General features: G+C 43.2%; 1 protein-coding gene across 5 annotated transcripts in view; it reads right to left on the bottom strand.

The window, feature by feature from the left end:
- Nucleotides 1-1,461: 1,461 nt before the first annotated feature.
- The window catches only part of spag17 (sperm associated antigen 17), a 33,717-nt gene continuing 13,701 nt past the window's right edge, over nucleotides 1,462-21,477 (bottom strand). Inside the window, exons 27-48 of one of the 5 annotated variants that reach the window (XM_062066057.1) lie at nucleotides 19,502-19,586; nucleotides 19,188-19,342; nucleotides 18,796-19,119; nucleotides 18,554-18,709; nucleotides 12,202-12,347; nucleotides 12,003-12,133; nucleotides 11,789-11,922; nucleotides 10,362-10,544; nucleotides 9,571-9,678; nucleotides 9,452-9,500; nucleotides 9,275-9,365; nucleotides 7,924-7,971; nucleotides 7,762-7,855; nucleotides 7,459-7,567; nucleotides 7,336-7,375; nucleotides 6,343-6,392; nucleotides 6,124-6,260; nucleotides 5,876-6,054; nucleotides 2,809-2,869; nucleotides 2,596-2,743; nucleotides 1,708-1,850; nucleotides 1,462-1,614 (exon numbers count right to left, since the gene is read on the bottom strand). In XM_062066057.1, coding sequence (XP_061922041.1) covers nucleotides 1,555-1,614; nucleotides 1,708-1,850; nucleotides 2,596-2,743; nucleotides 2,809-2,869; nucleotides 5,876-6,054; nucleotides 6,124-6,260; nucleotides 6,343-6,392; nucleotides 7,336-7,375; nucleotides 7,459-7,567; nucleotides 7,762-7,855; nucleotides 7,924-7,971; nucleotides 9,275-9,365; nucleotides 9,452-9,500; nucleotides 9,571-9,678; nucleotides 10,362-10,544; nucleotides 11,789-11,922; nucleotides 12,003-12,133; nucleotides 12,202-12,347; nucleotides 18,554-18,709; nucleotides 18,796-19,119; nucleotides 19,188-19,342; nucleotides 19,502-19,586 — 2,631 coding nt within the window. In that variant the 3' untranslated portion in view covers nucleotides 1,462-1,554. Of the gene's footprint in view, nucleotides 1,615-1,685; nucleotides 1,851-2,595; nucleotides 2,744-2,808; nucleotides 2,870-3,823; nucleotides 3,930-5,875; nucleotides 6,055-6,123; nucleotides 6,261-6,342; nucleotides 6,393-7,335; nucleotides 7,376-7,458; nucleotides 7,568-7,761; nucleotides 7,856-7,923; nucleotides 7,972-9,274; nucleotides 9,366-9,451; nucleotides 9,501-9,570; nucleotides 9,679-10,361; nucleotides 10,545-11,788; nucleotides 11,923-12,002; nucleotides 12,134-12,201; nucleotides 12,348-18,553; nucleotides 18,710-18,795; nucleotides 19,120-19,187; nucleotides 19,343-19,501; nucleotides 19,587-21,477 lie in introns of those variants that run through there. The other 4 variants (XM_062066055.1, XM_062066056.1, XR_009828079.1 and 1 more) reach the window with 4 other exon arrangements.

Raw genomic sequence — 21,477 nt, 5'->3', positions numbered from 1 at the left:
TGGCCTTTCCTTTTAACACTCAATTAAACGTTTGGGTACTGAGGAGACCAATTTTTGAAGCTTTTCAGTGGAATTTTTTCCCATTCTTGCTTGATGTACAGCTTAAGTTGTTCAACAGTTCAACGGTCTCCATTGTGGTATTTTAGGCTTCATATTGCGCCACACATTTTCAATGGGAGACAGGTCTGGACTACAGGCAGGCCAGTCTAGTACCCGCACTCTTTTACTATGAAGCCATGCTGTTGTAACACGTGGTTTGGCATTTTCTTGCTGAAATAAGCAGGGGCATCCATGATAACGTTGCTTGGATGGCAACATATGTTGCTCCAAAACCTTTTGAACTTTGCGCCGATAACAGTCCGGATGGTTCTTTTCCTCTTTGTTCCGGAGGACACGACGTCCACAGTTTCCAAAAAGAATTTGAAATGTGGACTGGTCAAACCACAGAACTCTTTTCCACTTTGCATCAGTCCATCTTAGATGAGCTCAGGCCCAGCGAAGCCGGCGGCGTTTCTGGGTGTGGTTGATAAATGCCTATCGCTATGTATAGTAGAGTTTTAACTTGCACTTACAGATGTAGCGACAAACTGTAGTTACTGACTGTGGTTTTCTGAAGTGTTCCTGAGCCCATGTGGTGATATCCTTTACACAAGGTCCGTGATATCATCGTTTACGTGCAGTGATTTCTCCAGATTCTCTGAACCTTTTGATGCTATTACGGACCGTAGATCGTGAAAGCCCTAATTTCCTTGCAATAGCTCGTTGAGAAATGTGTGAAATGTTCCGGTCGGACGGTGAGCCACGGATGAGGAGATGCTGCTCCCTTATTGATTTAAGTAAAGTCTGAGTGTCTTTAAAACGGTTAGCTCCATCTTTTGACACTTCTTCCACCCCCGTCCTTGCACGCTACACCGCTACAACAAAGATGACGGAGAAAAGACGCTGCCGACGGTGAGTCACGTAAATAAGACCGCCCACAAAATGGCGCATCCTGAAGCGACTGTCAGAAAGCGGCTTGAAGATGATCTGTAAAACATAACCTATTTACATTTTGACCAAAGAACCAAATGTGGACCACAAGGAAGTGTGTATCCCTTTAATGGACCCTGTAATGCGGCTTTTGTATGAAAATAGACCTGACTAGACCCGCTCATCGGCAGTGCGCCTTATAATCCGGTGCGCCCTATGCTCTGGAAAATACGGTATTAATTTCATTAAATTTTTCTGAATTTTCACTTTTAGTTTCCAACTCTTTAATTGAGTCTCATGGGTTTGTAAGGTACCAACAATTTCTCCCACGTGTAAATATATAGATGCATAGAAAATCCTAAAAGGTCATACTTCATCATGTCTGGGGAAAACATGTAATTTCTTAATGACATAATATAGAACACATTATGTCATTAGGAAATGACATGTTTGACATCAGTCCCACATTGTTTTATTGACATAATGTATTCAAACCTGGTTAATTTTGTTTTGTATTCATGTGAAATCTCATGTTTGACTGGATTGTTAAAAAAAAAAGGAGTTTAAATCTTTATTAGCTTTTCTTTACACATCTTTCATTGAACTGCACTGATGATCACAGACTTGCGTTGCATTTATGGTGCGCTGGGAAAAAAAACGACACAATAATGAAGCAGTGGAACTTAATTTAAATGCATTCTTTTTTGCAAATGTACCTGTGTGTGCTGCAGCGCTCACCCCTCGTGCACTGGGTGAAGTCTGTCCAAGTCCCTGAGCTGCTGGAAGGCTGGAGGACTGTTTGGGCTGCCTGAAGTGTTTCCTGCTGCTTGGACTAGAGTAATCCTTCACCCAAATCTCATACAAGCCCTCAGGCAGGATGAGTTACATTAGTGAAGGCTTCTTTTTCTGTACTTTGAACACAGAGTGCTTCAGGTGCATTGTTCCTTCTTTTATATTGTGTACAAAAACACACGGCTGGTTTCTTATTTTGCATGATTTTCACTCTTAGATGTTTCAGATCATCAAACAGACTTAAAAAAGTTAAGCTAAGTAACCTCAAAAACTGTTTTTAAATGATTACTTTCATTTAGTCAAGAACAAAAGCATATGCAAACCTAAATGGTGCCACATTAAAAAAGTAAAAGTAACTCAACCTAACAGAGTGGAATGTTTGTGATCAGTGACCCTCAACTCAGCTTATTAAAAAATGTAATTTAGTATTAACTTCAAAAAGGTGTCATTTAGGTTTAGACAGTTTGGCCTAATGAATAAACTACCTTTTGTGTTTTTGTCCATTTTCTACTGCTTGTCCCTCTCAGGGTTGCGGGGGGTGCTTTGACCCTATCCCAGCTGCACTAGGGCATAAGGCGGGGTACACCCTGGATAAGTCGCCACTTTATCGCAGACCAACACAGATAGACAAGTGTTCGCACTCACATTCACATACTTATGTTTGCCAAGGAATGAATTTAAGTCCACTTGATGATCTGAAACATTTAAGACATAATACAAAAAAAAGAAATCGTCCAGAGGCAAGTTTAGATGGTAGAACATTTTAAAAACTACCTTACTTGTTGTAATTAATTATTGTGTCACACTAGCAGGCAGGTTTTGTGTTAAGGATATTGGCCATGACAGGCAGATAGAGGATGTCAGTTTCTGTGCGGATGACAATGTCCTGGAAGATGTACTTTCTGGGGTCCATGTTGCCTTCATGGACCTGACACATGGCAAACAGCTCAATCTGCAGTTCAATGTGCAAACCTGCAGGCACCTAAACATACATTCAGAGTCACTGTAGTTGGCTATGCATGGCTGTCAGTGTTTTGGTGAACTCACAGGCCCTGGGTGGTACTTGACACGCAGGCCTGAAGAGGTGGGAGGTTGTATGATGTGGAATCTGGAAGAGACACAGACCACAAGCACTTAAAGTCACGGATAGTAGACGCCTTGAGGGCGCTCACGTTCGAAAGAGCCATGATCAATGTGACCTGCCCTCTTCTAGGTTCAAACTATCCAAGATACACCCTACTTATGAGGACACCACGTCTCCGTTGCAAGAGTGGTGTATGGAGTGATATATGGCAGTGAATCTCAAAATGTGGTGCATGTATTACTAGTGATACGCGGGCTCCATCTAGTGGTACGCTAAAGAATCACTTGATTAAAGTACAATGTTTTATTTTCGTATATTCAAACACAGTGTTACTGTTCAAACTGTGTGTAATATTACAGTGCTCAAAAATATTAAATGTACTTGTTGAATAAAACCGCTGCCTTGTTTTTTATGAATACTTACGCTTGATATCAATCAATCAATCAATGTTTATTTATATAGCCCTAAATCACAAGTGTCTAAAATGCTACTGTATTTTAATGTTGGTCATTATGATGGTACTTGGAGAGACAAGTCTTTTCTGAGGTGGTACTTGGTGAAAGAAGTTTGAGAACCACTGATATATGGTATCGCACAGCTGTTTAACAGCAGCACGGCGACTGTTGTGTCCGTTTTTTTTATCTTTTTGTTCGTGGGCATACACACGTGTACGAGACAGCCATGATTGACAACAATGAATGGCCAATCCTTTAATTCGGCCCGAACAGCTATGTTTCCCTTCTAATTGGGACAAATAGTATTTTATTTGTTGCTTAAACCACTATGGTGTTTGTTTCTCACTGGCACTCATCGAGGGTGGACGCTCCCCTTTCTTCTCCCTTATCTCTCCTGCTTGCTTCTTTGTCTTGTCTTAACTTTTTTGTTGCCTCTTTTTGCACTGCTCTCCAAATCTAAACATTAGAATTATTTAACTGGCGTCAATGAAATTGACACGATCTTGGGTTTGGGGGAACCTACTTGTCGTGACGGAGCGGTTGTTGCTGGACACACGACAGACTCTTGGGAGAAGAAGGAGTGCCACGTGCCTGGCGACCCTTTCAGTCTATGACGTGAAGATATCCACCTATTTGGAATTATGACAACAGGACATCTGCTGATTGGAGTAAGCGTTGCTCTGGTTTGTCAACAAATTGGAAGTTGCTGACAGTCTTCAAAGTACCCCAAAGCTGCCACAAATGATTGGAGGATGCGGGAAGAACTGTGGACACTGTGATTTGGATCACATCAGACTGTCTGCCCCGCAGGATGAATTTTGAGGATCAGTCATAGACAATTTGGAGTGAAAAGCTAATTTTATTTTCACCCGTATACAAAACATTATAACTTCGATTGTTTACCCGGCTTCGAGACTCTCCCGAAGGACAATGCGGCGAAGACACAACAAAATCCCTTCTTGTCTCTCATGGACACACACCTGTTGTTGTTGACTTTGGACTGACTATCGGCTGCACAACATCAAGGCCGCGGAACAGAGACACGCGGCAGGCTTACGCACACACACACATGCATCCAACTAAAAATATACGCCACACACACATACCCCAACCCCAATCCAACGCCCTTGACGCAAATCCCATAGGGGTGATGGCCGGATGGGCAGTGCCTGAAGAGCTGCAGCCTGTCACCATGGTCCCCCCACTCCCTCCCCTCTGTTGCTAGATATCTCGAGATGTACGTTGTAATATGTATATGTGCTTTGCTATGGAGGTTTTTTTCCCACTCCAGACTGGGCCCCCTTTGGAGCCCAGTCTAGATTGTATTTATTTTACTCATCCTTCCCCAGCGTTTACCTTTTTCCCATCTTTTACGGGGCGCCGTGTGGCGACTCATCAGCGTTCCTGTTCTGTAACCCTGTACACTGTTTGTTTGTTTGTCTAATCTTGAACGGGTTTGTGCTGAAAACAAAGTTTTGTTGTAGTCGTGCAAGGACAATAAAAACTATACCTGTGGTCAATATTGGCTGGCCGTTAGTTATTTTATGAAATATTTTTTGTGTTTAAAAAGTGTCATCTTTAGCCTGTGAAAGCATCTTTAAAGGGGTGCTATTATGCAAAACCATCTTTTCTTATCTGATTGCACCTGTTTTTGTGTATTTGGGATCCGCATAAGTCCCAAAAATGTGAAATCAAACCATGGACACATGGTGGAGATATTTATAAAACATTATTTGCCCACTTTAAAACATGCTCCAGCCAAACCTTTTGGAATTTAAGACTTCAGTGACATAGTGTGCCTGAGTTACATCAGCGGGTATCTCCTTATATGGCTTTAAACAAGTCCGCCATTTTTGTCGTTTGACGTAGTCAATAAGTTCCTTCTTTTCTCTATCCTTTGGGGACGGCGTGGCGAAGTTGGGAGAGTGGCTGTGCCAGCAATCTGAGGGTTACTGGTTCAATCCCCACCTTCTACCATCCTAGTCACGTCCGTTGTGTCCTTGAGCAAGACACTTCACCCTTGCTCCTGATGGGCCTGGTTAGCGCCGTGCATGGCAGCTCCCGCCATTAGTGTGTGAATGTGTGAATGGGTGTGTGTGAATGGGTGAATGTGGAAAATAGTGTCAAAGCGCTTTGAGTTCCTTAAAAAAAGGTAGAAAAGCGCTATACAAGTACGACCCATTTACCATCCTGTTGTTGGGGGAGGGGGGCAAAGACTGACTCCTACATGCACATGCATCCTCCGCTGTTGCCATTTCTAATAAAAAGTAGCGTATAGTTCTAATTTATATCTGTAAGTAAACTTGATATGGAAGCGCTAAAAGCTACAACATGGCTGACGGGGTGGAGACGCAGTCGAAGTGGGCTGGCTTGGAGGAGGAGAGCTTCGGCCTACAAAACGGGTGCATTCAGAAGAGACAGTCAGAAAAACAAAATCTGTGCAAAGTTTTGACCAAAAACCACCATTATTATGCATGTTATGTTGACTACATTGAAGTGTTTTACTGTAACTGTAGGAAAAAATCATAATATGACCCCTTTAAGCCAGTCTTCTCTCAACGCCATGTTGTCTTACCTGCAGGTGTCCACGCCCACATTCTTCATCACCACGGTGATAGCAGAGGATGTTCCCTCCTTCTGTGTCCCAAAGTCAACGCTGGACGGTCGGAGCTCAAAGCCCCTCATGACAGCACCCGGACCAGCTAGTGAAATGGTACGACACCTGCGCCGCACCGGCTCCTCCACAGAGTGGAACTATGGAAGACGAGAAAGGTGAGTACAAAAAAAAGAAGCTCTTTCTGTTGCACGGGTGTGTTGTCTTACGTGATAATTTGGCACACTGTAGGGTTTGGAGCTGACAATTGTTGGCGGTAGTCTCACTATCGTCCGTCTGGGCTCCCCGATCACATTCACCTGGGCTGACCTGAGCGGGCTATAGTAGTCCGTCCGACTGCTGTGACCTGGTATGGACACGAGAGACATCGTCCACATCTTTGTATTGGTGTGTATGTTTCAGCAGGAACTCAGGAAGGAGGACTGTACCTGCAGTTTGAGGTCTCATTGCAGGTGTCCTGCTCCTCACTGCTGCCCGACTGTCGTCAAATAAACTTTACTTAATGACATCCGTGTCGTATCGTTTAGCACAGGGGTGTCAAACGAACGGCCCGAGGGCCAAATCAGGCCCGCAAACAGGTTTTATCCGGCCCACGGGATGAGTTTGCTAAGTATAAAAATTAACCTGAAGTTTTTGAATGAAAGAAACAGTTGTTCTAAATGTGTCCACTGGATGTCGCAATAGCAATTATTTGTATCTTTGTAGATTATGCTACATATGTACAAAATAAACCACATGAATACAGTATAGTACATCAGTCGAGGAAAATGATCAAACTACATAAAAAACATACTTTAATTTGATTGTGATACAATTGTTTTATCTTGATAGATTGAAAATTAACACCAAGTACATCAGTCGAGGAAAATGATCAAACTACATAAATAACATACTTTAATTTGATTGTGATACAATTGTTTTATCTTGATAGATTGAAAATTAACACCAATGAGTTGACTGATGAACATAATCACATAATTTATTCAGTAAAAAATATAAATAACGACAAATAAAGTATATATACTATTAACCGCAACAGTTAATTGTAAAAAAAACCCGACAACATTATGATTTGTACAATTTCAGAATGTGCCTGCCCTATTTTTAAACAAAGAAAACAATCAGAAGTTGTCTTTATTTTTAAGTTATCGTGTCGTGATTTTACCAGTCCGGCCCACTTGGGAGTAGATTTTTCTCCATGTGGCCCCCGATCTAAAATGAGTTTGACACCCCTGGTTTAGCACAACATATTGCTACACATTTATAACCCAGGAGCATAACCTAAATATTGTGAGTTGTGTGTACATGTGCCACAGTTCTTGTCATCATATTTTAGAATTTTGTATGTCTTCATTTGCTACATCACTATTGCGATAGTTTAACTACATAGAAGATACAACTGTGTGGATCAAGTGACTTACCTGGCAGAATGAGTTGGTGTTGGGATGGAGGGTTGTGGTGCTTCGTATAGTAAAGAAATACACAGTTTGCAACTGCTTTGCTTAATATATACAATAAATAAGAATAAAAGACTAATAATTTACTGTAGTTTTGTAGGACATCAAAGTGGAAGGCTTCCACTGTATCGTCTGGCCTGGGAAAGGTTTCAAAGATTGGCCTCCTAATGTCTGGACTTCCAAGGTGGAGAAGATTCTGAGAAAAAAAAATGACAGCATTAAATCAAAGTTCCAACAAATGTGCTATCTGGCCAGACATTTCGGGACACTTGACAGGTTGGCTGATGGAGTAATTGTCCCAAAACATTGGTCCATTTTATCGGAAAAACTAGCATTTTTGGAGCGCTACATGGTTGGGATTAGATAAGGTGCATTTGGGACAACACTTGCCTGGTGTACAGAGAAGTTTTCTGGGTGGAAGTATGGTACAATGAGCTTCTTCTTCAGGGCATCTACGCAATATTTCACCTCAAACAGCTCTTGTCTGAAGCACACAGGACATGTACAAGATTGCACATGATAATCTTATCTTCTATCATTTTTTTTTTTTACCTGTGCTGCTCCAGTCTGTCAGCCCACTTTGTCTCTTTGACCTCACAGCTACAGGACAACAAGAAAAGAGGATACTTTAACTACCTTTTTTGAGTCAGGGATTATATTTTTAAAAGAAAAATCCCACAGCACAGCCCCTAGCAAAAATGTTGCAAAATGTATATGTACAGGTTAATTATTAGGGCTGTGAATCGTTGTGAACCACACGATTCATATTGATTCTTGGGGCTAACGATTCGATTCAGAAATCATTTTTGATTCAGATGATTTTTTATTCAAAATCAATACTGTTTAATAACATAGGGTGCCAGTTCTATGATAAACTTCCTCCATAAAATAAATAACAGCTTTGATACATTTCTATATTACTTAAAAGAAAACAGGTTTTGTTTATTAAAATACTTCCCAAACATTTAATAAAATCAAATACGTACGGGACAGGCGGTAGAAAATCCATCATCCATTCATTTTCTACCGCTTGTCCCTTTTGGGGTCGCGGGGGGGTGCTGGAGCCTATCTCAGCTGCATTCGGACGGAAGGCAGGGTACACCCTGGACAAGTCGCCACCTCATCACATGGCCAACACAGATTGACAGACAACATTCACACTCACATTCACACACTAGGGACCATTTTAGTGTTGCCAATCAACCTATCCCCAGGTGCATGTCTGTGGGGGTGGGAGGAAGCCGGAGTACCCGGAGGGAACCCACGCAGTCACGGGGAGAACATGCAAACTCCACACAGAAATATCCCGAGCGCAAGATCGAACCCAGGACTACTCAGGACCTTCGTATTGTGAGGCACATGCACCAACCCCTCTTCCACCGTGCTGCCCGCGGTAGAAAATGGATGAATGAAATACAAATAAGGCAACAACAGAAGTATCCAACACTTGCCTTTTCTAAAGTAAATCTGTACAGCAGATCCATCCATCCATCCATTTTCTACCGCTTTTCCCTCAGATATGGGCATCTAAATCAACAATATGATTTGCCTGAATGGCTGGACAGGGCAGATTAATAAAAGAAAAAAAAACGATTTGTGATTTTTTTTTTTTTGTATTGATTAAGAATCGTTATGAATAAGAATTGCGACTAATTCGAAAAGTGACATCCCTATTAATTATGTACCTTCTTCCATAGTCGAAGTGCATGTAATTGTTCTATCTGTCACGCTGCGTCGCTGGCATGATAGATTACCACCCAAGTGTACCAACTAAAGTCATTTGGACAATTACCCTCTCACAGCACACTAATATGCGGTTGCACAGTGGTTGGATGTGACTGGATTAGATCAACAAACATGAAGGCGTGACATCATCCATCCCGCTGTTGTAAATTAGTTTTACCTGGCGCTCGGTGCAATAGCGAGATCCTCAGAATCATCCAACACCTCAGCTGGCGCTTGCATGGCTTGACTGTACAGGTTGCCAATATGTCCTGTGGGGGGACACAACCATGCAGTGAAAGGCACAGCAAATTTTCAAGAATATACCTTGAATAATGACAACAAATAATTCCCCTACCTGGTGTCCTGTTTTCAAGGGGGTGTTCATCCTTTATCTCTATAAGAGACTTCAAGAGACAATTGTCCAGTTAGCACACTTGGTACAGTTGTGCTGATGTGTGGCTGTGTGTGAAGCACCTGAGTAAGCAGAACACCTGCATGGACACGCTCCTCTTCACTGCGAGGATCCTTGAGCATCACATCTGCTGACCACTGTGCCTTCTCCATCAAACTCTCAATGTAGCCCTGAAAGGCGAAGCACAATACAGTATTTGGCTTGTGTTGACTAAGTCAGTTCTTCTCAAATAGTAGGGGCGCGTTGTGATGCGGGGGGGGGGGGGGGGGCAATTACACTGATAAAGCATGAGCACAACACATGCACATGCACATGGACAACAAAATATGCTTATTGTAGCCATTCATCCTAACTTTGTCATTTTGATTAAACAAATATATCAGCACAAATTGTTTTATTTATTTTTGTTTTGTAGGTTAAAGTGTTTTCTATAATGTGCTCCTTGAATTTATTATTTATTGAGTTTATTTTATCTTTCAGCATCAAATTTTTAGTCGGTCAAAAAAATTGTTAATTTTAAATAAGGATTACATTTTGGTTTTAATTTCATGCAAATTAATGCACTTTAAATATTTTCTGTTACTGACTAAAATACAATGTTAGTAAAGTTACGACTTGCTTTCTTTTTTTGTTTTCTTTAATGTTAATAAGGATACAATGTAATGCAGAAGAGACAAATTATACTTTTAATAGTTGCGGCGGAGTGTGTGTGTGTGTGTGTGTGTGTGTGTGGGGGGGGGGGGGGGCAAAATATTGTATTTTTCCTCGGGGGCCGTGTAACAAAATAATTGAGAAGCACTGAAAAAAGTAAATGTGTAACAATAACACACAACCTCAGATGTAATCTACTGACCTTCAGTCGCATATCGATAATATTCTTAAACCTTCTGGTGATGGCTCGGTGCTGGCAAATTTCCCTAATTTCCAGGACCTTAGGGCAGTTCTGCATGGCTACAATGGCTACTGATGATCGACCAACCCAGTTTCCCAGGGTCAGACCTCGTACTGTGGTGGTCCCTAAAGGACTTGAACTCTTCTGGAACGGAGAGAGGGCAAAGATGGTGTTGTTGTGCAAATGTGTAAGACACATTACGTACAATGACATAGTATGTAGAATGAATAAGACATTATGTAGGATTAGATTATATAAAGACATGTGGAATGAGATTATGTAAAGACTATGTGGAATGACAATATGTAATATTTTGATACATAGACCCCTGACTGTTGAACAACTTAAGCTGTACATCAAGCAAGAATGGGAAAAACATTATGTAGAATGATATACTTTGTATTAAGACATTAAGTACAACGGCATAATATGTAATAAGATATTATGTAGAATGATAAGATAATAAGATATGTAGAATGACGTTATGTAATGTTGTGATTTGGACCATTTTTGATGTTACATTTCACCCCATTTTTGATTAATTATACTCAGCAGCTCATTTACTATTCACACATTAAGATTAGCGTAGAATGCTTATAATATTCATGTTTAACATTTGATTAGAACAAAATTAAAACACCTTGTGTATAATGATGCTTATTTGAACATTAATGCTTCACATAAATCAAGTGAAATGTTTTGTGCATCACATTTCATGACCTGCTGTTTTTTACAGAAGTGTGAACAACAAGTCCTGTTGTATTCTATCAAAGAGCATATCCAAAGCGCGAGAGGAAAGAACACGACTGCTCTATTCTGTAAAAGAACATATCAAAGTATGAAAGGAAAGAACGCGGGAGTATGTATGGCTCCTCCCCAGGGGACTTGCTCTCGTATGAGCTTAAAAAGAGAATGATTTTGAGTAACGAGACTGTTGCCTTACTATGTAATAAGACATTTATTAGGACATTATGTAGAATACTATACTATTTAATAAGATATTATGTAGAATGTTATACTATGTAATAGGACATTATGTAAAAATACATTATGTAATGACATTATGTAGGATTAAATTATGTTATAAGACAGTATGTAGAATTACATGTACTAAGACATTATGTAGAATGACAGTATGTAATAAACATTATGTAGAATGACAGTATGTAATAAAACATTATGTAGAATGGCAGTATGTAATAAGACAGTATGTAGAATGATACACTATGAAATAAGACATTATGTAGAATGACATTATGTAATAATACATTATGTAGAATGACATGTAATATTACATGTAGAATAAGACAGCATGCATTAACACATTATGTATAATGATACAGTATGTACAAGACATTATGTAGAATGTACTTTAAAACTTAATGTACCTCGACAAAGGGAAATTCATGCGAACTGCGGTTCATAAAGTTCTGAAGCATGACATTAAGGTCCTGCTTTTCTTGCACCCATTTGGAGCGCACGCTCTCGTTGCTGGGCTTCAGGAAGGTGATGCCGAACTCATCTGTAAGAGTCCCAAAATGTTGTACTACACAAATATAACAAAACAAGTGTCATGACTTTATCTGACTTAAGTTCACTCACCTTGTGTGTCTGGTAGTGGATCCTTCAGCAGAGCCACAGTGGGGTCTAAGTGAGCCTGGTCCAGCAGTTCCACCACAGTTTGAGAATTCAGAAGTTCAGAACCGGATCCATCCTCATGCACCAAGAAGAGCCTGTCAAAGACAATAGTAATACTAATAGCTAAGTGGAATATCACACTCATGTACCATGTGTGTGTCACCTGGGATAATGTCCTCTGGGCTTCCCATGACACATAGATATTTCTGTGTCCTCCCCTTCCTCCTCCTCCTCCTCTTCCTCTTCTTCCTGCAGCGTGCCTGGATCTGGGCCAACATTATGGACTGTTACCTGGCCATCTTCCAATACCTGCAACACACGACATATTATTGTCACAGTTGTAGAATGTATTGGCTTATAACCCTAGTAACACAAGCTGTATGAGTTCCAAACATGTTTTTTTTTTTAAATCAAAAACAGACCCTGGACTGTGTTGATAATAAAAATCATAATATAAGGGGCAGAATACTGCAGTCCTAGTCCTGTGGAAATTACTTCTCAACATCGGAGACACAACGAACCAACACTGTATACGCACACTAATTGTAATTATACAAAAACCCAAAACCAGTGAAGTTGGCACGTTGTGTAAATTGTAAATAAAAACAGAATACAATAATTTGCAAATCCTTTTTAACCTACATTCAACTGAATAGACTGCAAAGACAAGATACTTAACGTTCGAACTGGTAAACTTTGTTATTTTTTGCAAATATTAGCTCATTCGGAATTTGATACCTGCAACATGTTTCAAAAGACTGAGAAAGTTGAGGAATGCTCATCAAACACTTATTTGGAACATCCCACAGGTGAACAGGCTAATTGGGAACAGGTGGGTGCCATGATTGAGCATGAAAGCAGCTTCCATGAAATGCTCAGTCATTCACAAACAAGGATGGAGCAAGGGTCACCACTTTGTCAACAAATGCGTGAGCAAATTGTCCAACAGTTTAAGAACAACATTTCTCAACGAGCTATTGCAAGGAATTTAAGGATTTCACCATCCCATTATTTATCATGCTGGGCGGAAACCGAAGGCAGGGCACTTGGCGGTCCGATCCTCGGCCACAGAAGCTAGCTCTTGGGACGTGGAACGTCACCTCGCTGGGGGGGAAGGAGCCTGAGCTAGTGCGCGAGGTGGAGAAGTTCCGACTAGACATAGTCGGACTCACTTCGACGCACAGCAAGGGCTCTGGAACCAGTTCTCTCGAGAGGGGCTGGACTCTTCTACTCTGGCGTTGCCGGCAGTGAGAGGCGACGGGCTGGGGTGGCAATTCTTGTTGCCCCCCGGCTCAGAGCCTGCATGTTGGAGTTCAACCCGGTGGACGAGAGGGTAGCTTCCCTCCGCCTTCGGGTGGGGGAACGGGTCCTGACTGTGGTTTGCGCTTACGCGCCAAACCGCAGCTCAGAGTACCCACCCTTTTTGGATTCACTTGAGGGAGTACTTGAGAGTGCTCCCCCGGGTGATTCCCTCGTTCTACTGGGGGACTTCAACGCTCATGTTGGCAGCGACAGTGAAACTTGGAGAGGCGTGATTGGGAAGAATGGCTGCCCGGATCTGAACCCGAGCGGTGTTTTGTTATTGGACTTTTGTGCCCGTCACAGATTGTCCATAACGAACCCCATGTTCAAACATAAGGGTGTCCATATGTGCACTTGGCACCAGGACACCCTAGGCCACAGTTCCATGATCGACTTTGTAGTTGTGTCGTCGGATTTGCGGCCTCATGTTTTGGACACTCGGGTGAAGAGAGGGGCGGAGCTTTCTACCGATCACCACCTGGTGGTGAGTTGGCTGCGATGGTGGGGGAGGATGCCGGACAGACCTGGCAGGCCCAAACGCATTGTGAGGGTTTGCTGGGAACGTCTGGCAGAGTCTCCTGTCAGAGAGAGTTTCAATTCCCACCTCCGGAAGAACTTTGAACATGTCACGAGGGAGGTGCTGGACATTGAGTCCGAATGGACCATGTTCCGCACCTCTATTGTCGAGGCGGCTGATTGGAGCTGTGGCCGCAAGGTAGTTGGTGCCTGTCGTGGCGGTAATCCTAGAACCCGTTGGTGGACACCGGCGGTGAGGGATGCCGTCAAGCTGAAGAAGGAGTCCTATCAGGTTCTTTTGGCTCATAGGACTCCTGAGGCAGCGGACAGGTACCGACAGGTCAAGCCGTGTGCGGCTTCGGCGGTCGCGGAGGCAAAAACTCGGACATGGGAGGAGTTCGGGGAAGCCATGGAAAACGACTTCCGGACGGCTTTGAAGCGATTCTGGACCACCATCCGCCGCCTCAGGAAGGGGAAGCAGTGCACTATCAACACCGTGTACGGTGAGGATGGTGTTCTGCTGACCTCGACTGCGGATGTTGTGGATCGGTGGAGGGAATACTTCGAAGACCTCCTCAATCCCACCAACACGTCTTCCTATGAGGAAGCAGTGCCTGGGGAATCTGTGGTGGGCTCTCCTATTTCTGGGGCTGAGGTTGCTGAGGTAGTTAAAAAGCTCCTCGGTGGCAAGGCCCCGGGGGTGGATGAGATCCGCCCGGAGTTCCTTAAGGCTCTGGATGCTGTGGGGCTGTCTTGGTTGACAAGACTCTGCAGCATCGCGTGGACATCGGGGGCGGTACCTCTGGATTGGCAGACCGGGGTGGTGGTTCCTCTCTTTAAGAAGGGGAACCGGAGGGTGTGTTCTAACTATCGTGGGATCACACTCCTCAGCCTTCCCGGTAAGGTCTATTCAGGTGTGCTGGAGAGGAGGCTACGTCGGATAGTCGAACCTCGGATTCAGGAGGAACAGTGTGGTTTTCGTCCTGGTCGTGGAACTGTGGACCAGCTCTATACTCTCGGCAGGGTCCTTAAGGGTGCATGGGAGTTTGCCCAACCAGTCTACATGTGTTTTGTGGACTTGGAGAAGGCATTCGACCATGTCCCTCGGGAAGTCCTGTGGGGAGTGCTCAGAGAGTATGGGGTATCGGACTGTCTGATTGTGGCGGTCCTCTCCCTGTATGATCAGTGCCAGAGTTTGGTCCGCATTGCCGGCAGTAAGTCGGACACGTTTCCAGTGAGGGTTGGACTACGCCAAGGCTGCCCTTTGTCAACGATTCTGTTCATAACTTTTATGGACAGAATTTCTAGGCGCAGTCAAGGCGTTGTTGAGGGGATCTGGTTTGGTGGCTGCGGGATTAGGTCTCTGCTTTTTGCAGATGATGTGGTCCTGATGGCTTCATCTGGCCAGGATCTTCAGCTCTCGCTGGATCGGTTCGCAGCTGAGTGTGAAGCGACTGGGATGAGAATCAGCACCTCCAAGTCCGAATCTATGGTTCTCGCCCGGAAAAGGGTGGAGTGCCATCTCCGGGTTGCGGAAGAGACCCTGCCCCAAGTGGAGGAGTTCAAGTACCTCGGAGTCTTGTTCACGAGTGAGGGAAGAGTGGATCGTGAGATCGACAGGCGGGTCGGTGCGGCGTCTTCAGTAATGCGGACGCTGTATCGATCCGTTGTGGTGAAGAAGGAGCTGAGCCGGAAGGCAAAGCTCTCAATTTACCGGTCGATCTACGTTCCCATCCTCACCTATGGTCATGAGCTTTGGGTTATGACCGAAAGGACAAGATCACGGGTACAAGCGGCCGAAATGAGTTTCCTCCGCCGGGTGGCGGGGCTCTCCCTTAGAGATAAGGTGAGAAGCTCTGCCATCTGGGGGGAGCTCAAAGTAAAGCCGCTGCTCCTCCAAATCGAGAGGAGCCAGATGAGGTGGTTCGGGCATCTGGTCAGGATGCCACCCGAACGCCTCCCTAGGGAGGTGTTTAGGGCACGTCCGACCGGTAGGAGGCCACGGGGAAGACCCAGGACACGTTGGGAAGACTATGTCTCCCGGCTGGCCTGGGAACGCTCGGGAGGAGCTGGACGAAGTGGCTGAGGAGAGGGAAGTCTGGGCTTCCCTGCTTAAGCTGCTTCCCCCGCGACCCGACCTCGGATAAGCGGAAGAAGATGGATGGATGGACCATCCCATCATCAAAAGGTTCAGAGAATCAGGATAAGTCACGGCAAGGACGAAAACCAACATTGAATGCCCGTGACCTTCAATCCCTCAGGGATCGAAGCTGCATCAAAAACCGACATCAGTGTGTAAAGGATATCACCACATGGGCTCAGGAACACTTCAGAAAACCACTGTCAGTAACTACAGTTTGTTCGCTACATCTGTAAGTGCAAGTTAAAACTCTACTATGCAAAGCGCAAGCCATTTATCAACAACACCCAGAAACAACAACAACACCCAGAAACGCCGCCAGCTTTGTTTGCTGGGCCCGAGCTGATCTAAGATGCCATGCATCCATTTTCTACCGCTTGTGCCGTTCGGGGTCGCGGGGGGTGCTGGAGCCTATCTCAGCTGCATTCGGGTGGAAGGTGGCGTACACCCTGGACAAGTCACCACCTCATAACAGGGCCAACACAGATAGACAGACAACATTCACACTTACATTCACACACTAGGACCAATTTAGTGTTGCCAATCAACCTATCCCCAGGTGCATGTTTTTGGCGGTGGGAGGAAGCCGGAGTACCCGGAGGGAACCCACGCAGTCACGGGGAGAACATGCAAACTCCAGACAGAAAGATCCCGATCCCGGGATTGAACCCAGGACTACTCAGGACCTTTGTATTGTGAGGCACATGCACTAACCCCTGTTCCACCGTGCTGGACTGATGCAAAGTGGAAAAGTTTTCTGTGGTCTGACGAGTCCACATTTCAAATTATTTTTGGAAACTGTGGATGTTGTGTCCTCCGAACCAAAGAGGAAAAGAACCCTCCGAAATGTTATAGGCGCAAAGTTGAAAAGCCAGTATCTGTGATGGTATGGGGGTGTATTAGTGCCCTAGGCATGGGTAACTTACACATCTGTGAAGGCACTATTTATGCTGAAAGGTACATACATACAGTATATATGTGCTGATGACACCCAACTCTACCTGAAAACAAACCCAACCCCCTCTGCAGCCCTGCCATTATCCACACTTACCAACTGCCTGGAGGAGATAAAGGCGTGGATGAAACACAATTTTCTTCAACTGAACAGCTCCAAAACCGAAGCCATTCTAGTCGGCACCCCACATCAGACCCAGTCATACACCATCGCCAGCATCACCTTCTCCGGCCACAACATTCACCTCTCATCCTCAGTCACTAATCTGGGTGTTAGAATGGACCCTCACCTGACCTATGAGGCTCAAATAAAACCACTGTGCAAGACCTCTTTCTACCACCTCAGGATCATTGCAAAACTCCGCCCCTCACTCACTCTCTCTGATGCCGAGAGGCTCGTCCACGCCTTTATCTCCTCCAGGCTAGACTACTGCAACTCACTTCTTGTCGGGATCCCCAGCAAGAACATCCAGAATCAATCCAATCCAATGCCCCCCTCTACCTCAAAGAACTGCTCACCCCCAAATCCTGCACACGACACCTCCGCTCCGGACAGGCTAACCTCCTCCAACCTCCGAGGACAAACCTACGAACAATGGGAGACCGGGCTTTCTGCTCCGCCACTCCCAGTCTGTGGAACGCTCTCCCTGACCACCTGAGGGCACCACAGACTGTGGATGCTTTTAAAAAAAGGCTTAAAACTCTTCTTTTAAAAAAAGCCTTTTTTTTAGATGTATGCGTACTAGTTCTAGCTATTAGGCTGTTTTAGTTTTTATTATCTTTTTATTTATTTATTTTATTTTATTTTTTTGGTTTGTTTGTTTAATACACTGTAAAACTTTGAGGTTGTTTGCTCAATATAAAGTGCTTTTTACAAATAAAATATATTATTATTATTATTATTATACAGGTTTTGGAGCAACATATGTTGCCATCCAAGCAACGTCTTTTTCAAGGATGCCCCTGCTTATTTCAGCAAGACAATGCCAAGCCACATTCTGCACGTGTTACAACAGTGTGGCTTCATAGTAAAAGAGTGCGGGTACGAGACTGGCCTGCCAGTAGTCCAGACCTGTCTCCCATTGAAAATGTGTGGCGCATTATGAAGCCTAAAATACAACAACGGAGACCCCGGACTGTTGAACAACTTAAGCTGTACATCAAGCAAGAATGGGAAAGAATTCCACCTGAAAAGCTTAAAAAATTGGTCTCTTCAGTTCCCAAACGTGTTGTTCAAAGCAAAGGCCATGTAACACAGTGGTAAAAATGCCCCTGTGCCGACTTTTTGTACAATGTGTTGCTGCCATTAAATACTAAGTTAATGATTATTTGCACAAAAAAAAAATTTAGTTTCTCAGTTCCAACATTAAATATCTTGTCTTTGCAGTGTATTCATTCGAATAGAAGTTGAAAAGAATTTGCAAATCATTGTATTCTGTTTTAATTTACGATTTACACAACATGCCAACTTCACTGGTTTTGGGTTTTGTATTTATGGCAAGAATAGGTTTAAAAACATGCCTCTAATAGGACAATAATGCTAAATATATGTCCCACTTCAGAGTGTTAATCTTTAGTGTTACACTTTCAAACTGCAACTAACCTGGAAGTGGTTTCCATGGAGGTCTGTTAAGTCACAGGCCACAAGGTCTGTGTGGCTCATTATGAAAGAGGAGTGGGCACCCTGAGGGGGCCCGCTGGAGTAAACAAACTTGCCGTCACTTTGGATCTGCAGGAGACCCATGCTGGATGGGACCACCTTGGATATCAGAGCGAGTTGTTTAATTATACCGTTGGATTTCCTTTGTCAGGTCAGGAATGATATGATTATATACATTCACCAACCTGATAGGCTCCCTTGTTATTCCCAGTGATGATAGTCCCATCCGCCAACCAGATTTCCGCTATGTGTCGTTCTGGGTACATCACCACGGTGGCGAAAGACTCGTTCTCCACTAACACCACCTTCTCTTTGAAGGGCATGCTACCACAAGAATGTGTGTCAGCGCTTCCTTCCTCAGTCTCCCCAGCAGGCCCCCTGTCATCACACATGCTCGGTGGCCTGTCATGGTAGAGCGTGGTGATCCTGGTTCCATCTGCATGTTCAACAGTCAAAGATCCGTCTGGTTTCTGCACTAAGACCACTAGATCTTCTCGGCTCAGCATCATCTAGGGAAACCAAAAGAAACCGTAGCGCACATGTGGCTACAGGCTCACATGCAGCAGAACTCCCTCACCTCTTGAGTCACCGGGTCTGACTTATTGTATGTTAGAAGAGGGGTCGTTGGGTTATATTTTTGTGTGGTACCAATGGTACTGATTCGAGCACCAGAGGGAGTCGTAGTTGTCCAAAAACCTCGAGGAGGAGGAGTCGGCTTCTCTGAATTTTGCTCTAGAAGCACACAGCAGAAACATAAGCAAGAACATTAAAGTGCTAATCAAGTGTCCTTAAAGTTATATATATATATATATATATATATATATATATATATATATATATATATATATATATATATATATATATATATATATATATATATACGTGCTTTACCTTCTGTAGAGCTACAGTCAATTTCCTGCACCCACACTGGACCAGAGTCCGAGCTGGAACTGATTGAACCATCTGCAAATAGCAACTGCAATACAAACATGAGGCAGTGATCCTAAGCAGGAGCATCATGTGCATGTATGCAGTGTTCATTTATATAGCATTTACCTTAGTTTTAGTGATAATCTAATGATTTAAATGTTTTTTTGGTTTTACTCTTAATTTAGTCATTTAGTTTAAATTAATTTAATTGAATAAATGTAATTTTAGTCAACTAGAATCATAGTAATTTTAGTCATCTGGACATATAAGCATGAATAAACATATAAAGATAAGGCACCTTTAAAGTTACACTTTTGTTAAGGCTACCTGCAAACCATCTCAACAATGAAATTCATAACAAAAAGTAAATCTGCTTTTAGTGGATATATCAATTTGTCAGTCTTTAACACCCACCTTAGTGTTACATTAAATTGAAAAACACAAAAATGTTGTTTCAAATGTTGAATAATACTATTGTATGAATAATATGACACTGTACAACTAAAAATATGCAGTAAACATACAATGACATATCAGAATAATAATTATTGTGCAAATTTTAACTCCATCGCTTCACTTGTCAGGATTACTTTCCTGCAGATGCCGCTAAAAGTTTGTTTTGATTTTAGCAATGACAATCGCTTGCACTGTATGTTTACATGTACAGTCGTGGTCAAAAGTTTATATACACTTGTAAAGAACATAATGTCATGGCTGTCTTGAGTTTCCAATAATTTCCACAACTCTTATTTTTTTGTAAAAGAGTGATTGGAGCACATATTTTGGGGCGGCATGGCGCAGTGGGTAGAGCGGCTGTGCCAGAAACCTGAGGGTTGCAGGTTCGCTCCCCGCCCCTTACCATCCAAATCGCTGCTGTTGTGTCCTTGGGCAGGACACTTCACCCTTGCCCCCAGTGCCGCTCACACTGGTGAATGAATGATGAATGATAGGTGGTGGTCGGAGGGGCCGTAGGCGCAAACTGGCAGCCAGGCTTCCGTCAGTCTACCCCAGGGCAGCTGTGGCTATGAAAATAGCTTACCACCACCAGGTGTGAATGAATGATGGGTTCTCACTTCTCTGTGAAGCGCTTTGAGTGTCTAAAAAAGCACTATATAAATCTAATTCATTATACTTGTTTGTCACAATAAAAAAACATTCATGAAGTATGGTTCTTTTATCAATTTATTATGGGTCTACTGAAAATGTGACCAAATCTGCTGGGTCAAAAGTATACATAAAGCAATGTTAATATTTGGTTACATGTCTGTTTGGCAAGTTTCATTGCAATAAGGCGCTTTTGGAAGCCATCCACAAGCTTCTGGCAAGCTTCTGGTTGAATTTTTGACCACTCCTCTTGACAAAATTGGTGCAGTTCAGCTAAATTTGTTGGTTTTCTGATATGAACTTGTTTCTTTAGCATTGTCCGCACATTTTCAGTAGACACATAATAAATTCATAAAAGAACCAAACTTCATGAATGTTTTTTGTGACAAACAAGTATGTGCTCCAATCACTCTAGCACAAAAAAATAAGAGTTGTAGAAATTATTGGAAACTCAAGAGAGCCATGACATTATGTTCTTTACAAGTGTATGTCAACTTTTGACCACGACTGTATGTCTAGTTCTCAGTTACATCAAATGTGAAATGTGTCCATCTACTCTCCTCTCTCTGCTAGGCGTAGACATATTGCAGCCGATAACTTATGTTACAAGGGGAGCTGCGTGTCTATGGCGAGCCTAAGCTAATGGGGGAAAGTGCAAGAGTATTGATAGTATTCCGTGACGCGACTTCTTCCCGAAAATGAAAAACAGTGGTGGTCAACCAAGTCAAGAAGGCTGCTGTACAGCAAGCAGCACACAAACTATCTCATTACGCAAGAGGCCTATATCATCCCGAAAAAGTAAATAGGAGCAAAAAATCAAACTGTGCAATGGA

The sequence above is a fragment of the Entelurus aequoreus genome, linkage group LG12, assembly GCF_033978785.1.
Source record: "Entelurus aequoreus isolate RoL-2023_Sb linkage group LG12, RoL_Eaeq_v1.1, whole genome shotgun sequence".
NCBI lineage: Eukaryota > Metazoa > Chordata > Actinopteri > Syngnathiformes > Syngnathidae > Entelurus > Entelurus aequoreus.
The sequence above is the reverse complement of the archived record's forward strand: the minus strand, read 5'-3'. Positions and strand labels throughout refer to the sequence as shown.